The sequence below is a fragment of the Ochotona princeps genome, unplaced genomic scaffold (genome assembly GCF_030435755.1).
Source record: "Ochotona princeps isolate mOchPri1 unplaced genomic scaffold, mOchPri1.hap1 HAP1_SCAFFOLD_199, whole genome shotgun sequence".
NCBI classification, from domain to species: Eukaryota; Metazoa; Chordata; class Mammalia; order Lagomorpha; family Ochotonidae; genus Ochotona; species Ochotona princeps.
Window position 1 is genome coordinate 213,467 of NW_026697386.1, and position 6,252 is coordinate 219,718.

The 6,252-nt window shown below is 46.5% G+C and overlaps 1 protein-coding gene across 1 annotated transcript; it reads right to left on the bottom strand.

Annotated features, from left to right (window-relative positions):
• Positions 1–3,359: 3,359 nt before the first annotated feature.
• LOC131478934 (endogenous retrovirus group K member 7 Pro protein-like) lies at positions 3,360–3,818 on the bottom strand. Its single transcript, XM_058659553.1, has one exon. The coding sequence runs from the start codon at positions 3,816–3,818 to the stop codon at positions 3,360–3,362; it is 459 nt and encodes a 152-aa protein (XP_058515536.1).
• Between the last annotated feature and the right edge of the window lie 2,434 nt (positions 3,819–6,252).

Below are 6,252 nucleotides of genomic sequence, written 5' to 3' on the forward strand. Positions count from 1 at the left end.
ACCAAACACACAGCTCAGAAAAATAAAAACTCCAGACAAATGATGCGTGGCGGTAGGGCTAGAGAAAAGAAAATCCCACCATCTACTATTGGAATCATGCTCTATAGCGGTCTGCACTTGGAGTAACTTGCCACTAGTTATAGTGGTGGCTACTCGATACTCTTCCAACTGTTTTTCATTGTGCTTCAAATGATTTTTCAAGTGTTCAGAATTTTGAAGGATTTGTGCGATGGGCAAAGAAACAGTAATTGATGGCAGAGGCAACACACGAGGTGTCCAAGAAACTTGAACATCCTCCACCAGATCAGGCAACAGATAAAAAATATCACCAAACCAATAAAGAACCTCCAGGTGCTCAATGCACCCAACAAATGGAGAGGGTAATCCCATAAATGCCAATTCATCAGACCTAGCATTAGCTAAGCAAATATACTGAGGCTTAACTTCATACAACACAGAATAATTAGCTGCCAGAAATACAGTGAAATGACATACATTAATAGCATGTGTTAACAAACAAGGCTCTACAGATCGGACAAGATCATTACACACTGGACCTCCATCTGTAGGAACACAATCTTGGAATTGAAATGTAACATTATGTTCATCAATATGAGTTCCATCAATTTGAGGCCTTAGAAAAGTGGAATCAATCAACACAGGTAATACATGAAAGGAACATAGCACTTTGGTAACTTGAGGAAAATAATAAACTGCCATTCCATAACACCACGTCAGGGTACAGGCTTGGCGGTGGCAGAATTAGTCAGCAGGAATCCTGGAGTCCACGCCTCCATCATCTGAAGAAATATCAGTCTGGTCAGCATCCACCACATCCACAGGTTCATCTTGCTCTGATTTTCTTATTGTTCGCGTTAAACCTACTGGCACCCACACTGGTCCATCCGAGTCCTGTGGAAAAACACAAACTGTACCTCGCGTCCGTCGTAGGACAGGATGCGGGCCCTTCCATTGTTTTGTTAATACATCCTTCCACATCACCCAATCCTTACTAAAACCTGGGCCTGCTGCGTGACGCTCAGCAGCAGAACGACCATCCAAATCCAAATTCAAAAAATTAAAAATGTATGTTACTAGAGCCAATTGATGTTTAGGGCTTTTTGGGTATAGGGAGGCTCCAACTCCCCCTTTTTGTTTTATTAACAGGGCCTTAACTACCGCATGAGCTCTTTCCACCATGGCTTGATCTGTAGGATTATATGGGATGCCAGTAGAATGCTTAATTCCAAATTCAGAGCAAAACGTGCTAAATGCTTTAGCTGTGTAGGCAGGACCATTATCAGTTTTATAACACCGTGGAACGCCCCAGGCTGCAAAGGCCTGGAGACAATGAGAAATAACATCTTGAACTTTCTCTCCTGTATGAGCTGAGGCAAAAAGAACCCCAGAGCAAGTATCAATAGAAACATGAACAAAAGAAAGACGACCAAAACTAGGAACATGGGTAACATCCATCTGCCATACCTGATTGGGCATAAGACCACGGGGATTAACCCCAGAATGAGGCTGAGAAAGAAAGGGGACACAATGTTGGCAATGTTTAATAATATTGCGGGCTGCATCTCGAGAAATGGGAAAACGTTTCACCAGGGTCTTGGCACTAACATGCCACCGCTGGTGAAAACGCTCTGCCTCTTCCTCCACGGAGAATGTCAGAAGAAATCTAGAAGCAAAATCAGCTCTGGCATTGCCATCAGCCAGGGGCCCGGGCAAATTGGAATGTGCCCGAATGAAGCCCACATAGAGGGGATTAGTCCAGGACAACAATAGTTGACGGACTAAAAACAGGGCTTCATGCACTGTGGATCAAGGCAAAATATACTCCACCATCTCAAGACATCTAACAGCATTCACCACATATAAGCTATCGGAAAGAAGATTTAGGGGCTCGGGCACCAGCCAAAGGGCTAGGGCAACAGCAGCCAACTCCGCTGCTTGAGGAGAAGAAGCAACCGCAACAGGGAAAACTTGGGTATCTAAAAGAACTGCTCCAGTACCACCTTTAGCCCCATCTGTAAAGACAAGTCGTGCTTTCTCAATAGGCCTCTTTCTTACCACTCTAGGAAAACATAAAGGAACTTCTTTACAAAATTGTACCCAAGGCTGGGCTGGATAATGTGTATCAAAATGTAAGGAAAAACAGGACACCAAAATGGCCCAAACATCTATTGTTTGAGATAAATTGGCAATAATTTCTTTGGAATAAGGAGTAACACACAAAGTAGGATACATACCAAAAGCTTCTCGAGCTTTCTCTACAGCTTTAAGAATTACTTGACCCATAAGCTCTGGAAAAATAGCAAGGACCTTAGTGGGTTGTATAGGGAGATAAATCCACACCAATGGTCCTCCTTGCCATAACAAAGCAGCTGGGATGCTCTCTGGAATCACTAAAACTGAAAGAGGTTGTGAAGTATTGCAACGCTCCACCTGAGATTCCTGAAGCCGCCGCTGAACCAAATCAAGGGCAGCACGCCCTTCAGGAGTTAACGTGCGAGGGGAAGTTAAAGCAGGATCTCCATGAAGAATCTGAAACAGAGGCTCCAAGTCTTTGGGAGTCAAACACAGATAGGGACGTATCCAATTAATGTGTCCCAACACCTGCTGAAAATCATTAAGAGTCTTCAAACCATCCACTCTGATATTAACCTGTAATGGGGCAACCTGTCGGGCTGTCATTTGCAGCCCCAGATATTTCACACTAGTGCCCTCCTGAATCTTTTCAGGAGCAATATATAGTCCCCACTGCGCCAGTTCTTGCTTCAAACACACTAGAGCGGCTTGTACTTCACTGCTCTGCTTTCCTGCCACAAGGATATCATCCATATAATGGTATATGCAGAGCTGCGAGAACTTCCTTCGTACTGGGCACAGTGCTTGAGCTACATACAACTGGCACATAGTAGGACTATTCATCATACCTTGCGGAAGCACAACCCATTGATACCTCTGATCAGGACCCTGATGATTAATAGAGGGCAAAGTGAAAGCAAAGCGCTCAGAATCCTGGGGCTGTAAAGGTATAGAGAAAAAACAATCTTTAATATCAATCACAACAAGATACCAATCTCTAGGCACTGTGGTGGCAAGAGGCACTCCAGGCTGTACTGCACCCATAGGCTGCATAGTCGCATTTATAGCACGAAGATCATGTAAAAATCGCCACTTCCCTGACTTCTTTTTAATGACAAAAATAGATGTATTCCAAGGGGATACTGAAGGCACTATATGTCCTAGTGACAATTGCTCTGATACTAATGATTGGGCAGCCAGTAACTTTTCAGAGGTCAGGGGCCACTGCGACACCCATACGGGATCATCTGATACCCATGTGATTTTTAGTGGCTGTCGTTGTCGTTGCGCAGTGGCCCCGGCTGAAAACCCAATCCTGTCCTTTCTGGATGCTGTTTAATTGGAATTGGCTCTATTCTCCCTTGTTCACTTTTGCCTAGACCTTTTCCTGAATAGCCCATATTCTCCATGATATTCCATGCCTGCTGGCTCCCGGCTTGATAAAACTCATTGCTAAGGTGAAGGCCCATAACACTTAAGACCTCTCGACCCCATAGGGTCACGGGAACGGTGCAGACATAAGGCTGAAAAGAGCCCTTATGACCTTCACGGTCAGTCCAAGGAATGATGGAAGCACTCTGCTGTGGCTGGTCAGCTATTCCCAGCCCATGGAGGGTCTGACTAGATTGCCATAAGGGCCAATCTTTAGGCCAATCAGCCTGCCGGATAATGCTGACATCAGCTCCAGTGTCCAGCAACCCTTCAAAGGGAATCCCCCGCAGCATGAGTGTTGCCAAAGGTCAATCCTTCAGGGAGACAGACAGGTTGACTAAAGCGTCACCTGAAGACCCAAAACCTCCATCACCTCAACTTGCACCTCAACTTCTCCAATGTGCATGGCAACTAGGAAGAACTAACAATTGGGCAATGCGCTCCCCTGGAGTAATAACTGTAATACCTCTAGGCGAAGAAAGCATAACTTTGACAATGCCTGTGAAGTCTGAATCTATTACTCCTGGGTGAACAACTAGACCTCGCATAGTTTTTGAGCTCCGTCCAAACACTATTCCTACTGTACCATCAGGGAGAGGCTCTTGGAAATCTGTCTCCAGGGCTTGTGGGCCCATCTCTGGAGTCAGTGCCAAGTGGGAGGTGGCACAGAGGTCCAGTCCCGCGCTGCCAGATGTGGCTCGGCGAATGACTCCTCCTTCTGTGCCTGTGGGTCCTGGTGCACCCCGTAAGCTCTGTAGGGGCCCCGGGATGCTGGGCCCCACTGCCCGTTTTTTGGCCTGTAACTTCTGACCAGGGGGTGGCCAATCACATCGGACATCGACCTGCATTCACGTGCCCAATGATTTCCTTTTCCACAACGTTGGCAAAGCCTAGGTCGCGAAGTCGGTCGAGCTGGCCCTCTCTGGCGACAATCCCTTCTAAAATGTCCCAATTTCCCACATTTAAAACAAATGTGAGTACGACTTTCAGCCTGTCTTTCCTGTCGCATGGCATTCATGATGACTTTAGCCTGCTCTTTAGCCTGAATTACTCCTGCAGTAACTTGGTCATGCACATCCCTACAGAGTTTTATCCAAGTATCTAGTGGCTTATGCTTCCATGGGCGTATAGCCTCACGGCACCATCTATTGGCATTCTCATAGGCAAGTTGCTTTACCACAGGCATGGCTTGTTCTACATCCGGGAATAATTTCCCTGCCACTTCCATGAGACGGCTCACAAAGTCTGCATAAGGCTCATTAGGTCCCTGAGTCACCTTTGCAATGGAATAACGCACATCACCCTTACTCTGTATTGCTTTTCAAGCTCCAGTGGCTATGTTAGCAACCTGTAAGTACAATGGCTCAGGGTACTGAATCTGCTGTTGCTGGCCAGCATGAGCACCTTCCCCTAATAATGCCTCCTCATTCCATGTGGGGTTCCCAGCCTGAGCATTACGGAGGGCAGTATCTATTGCCAGCTCTCCAAAGCAAGCAGCTCTCCAAAGCAAGTATTGGCCTGGGGAGAGAGTGGCCTTGGCTACATTCCTCCAGTCCTCAGGAGTCAAAACATCAGCAGCCAACTGATCCAAAACAGCCATAGTGTAAGGCACATGAACCCCATAAGAATCCACAGCAATTTTCAAATCTTTTATTAGCTTGAAATTTAAGGGGTCATGCAAACGAACTGCAGGGTTCTGGGTCCTGTCCTCTCTAACAGGAAAAACTTGCTTGGCTCCAACAATATCATGCCATGACTGAACCTCCCTGGGCTGCGGCCTCACTGCCTCAGTGGGCGCTGCCCCCCTGGGAGGATCGGAGTGTGGCCAAGGCGGTGCACTGGGTGCTGCCAGAGGCTCCCCAGGGGGTGGCACAGGAGTCCGTCGGGCATTTCTAGGCAACTTTAAGGCTAGCTTCTCGGTGCCCTTGGCCACAGCATCCAGCTCATCACCCAAATGTTCTTCCTCACTATCCTGACTACTTTCAGCTTCTGCTCTCTCACCAACACTACTTGGCTGAGAAGCTTCCTCCTGAAGCTCACGGAGAGCTGCTTCACCTTCTTGTAGCAATTCCTTGAATTTATTTGTCTTATCTACTAGACAAGACTTAATCAGAGACCAGAATCCCACAGTACCCGGAGAGAGAGGTTTAAGTTGATCAGCTTTAGATAAATCCCTTCCGAGATGTTCCCATTGTGGCACATTTAGCATACCCTCTTCTAAAAACCAAGGGGCATGCTGCTGCACTGTTTGTAAAAATGAAAGCACTGTTTTTGCCTTTACTGGCGTGCCGTTTTTCTTCAACAACCTCTGCAAAAGATTCTGCATTTTTACAGAAGACTGCAAGTTCCCCATTCCATCGCTTATTGCGACCTTGAAAGGACCTTGAAAGGATCGTCGCTTCACCGCGAGCTTCAAAAGAGTTTTCGTTTTTGCCACAAATTTCAAAAAAATCGTCGCTTTCACCACGATCATTGGTGTGCACACCCCTGCCGATAGGCAGCTCCCTGAGATTTTCGCTCAGTTACTTATTTTATTATTATTATTTTTTCCCTTTAGTGGCTTCCTGAGCTATCTGCTCAGTTGCAAACTCCCTGAGCAAAGGCTCAGTTGAAAACTAATTGCAGCTGTAAGCAACTCCCTGAGCGATTTGCTCAGCTAATTAACTTCTTGGTACTCACCGGCTGACTTTTATCATCCGAGTCACGGCACCAGATAACGGGGTCCCT

Excerpts from the sequence above, each read along its gene's own strand:
- LOC131478934 (XM_058659553.1), bottom strand. The coding sequence starts at position 3,818 with ATGCTGCGGGGGATTCCCTTTGAAGGGTTGCTGGACACTGGAGCTGAT.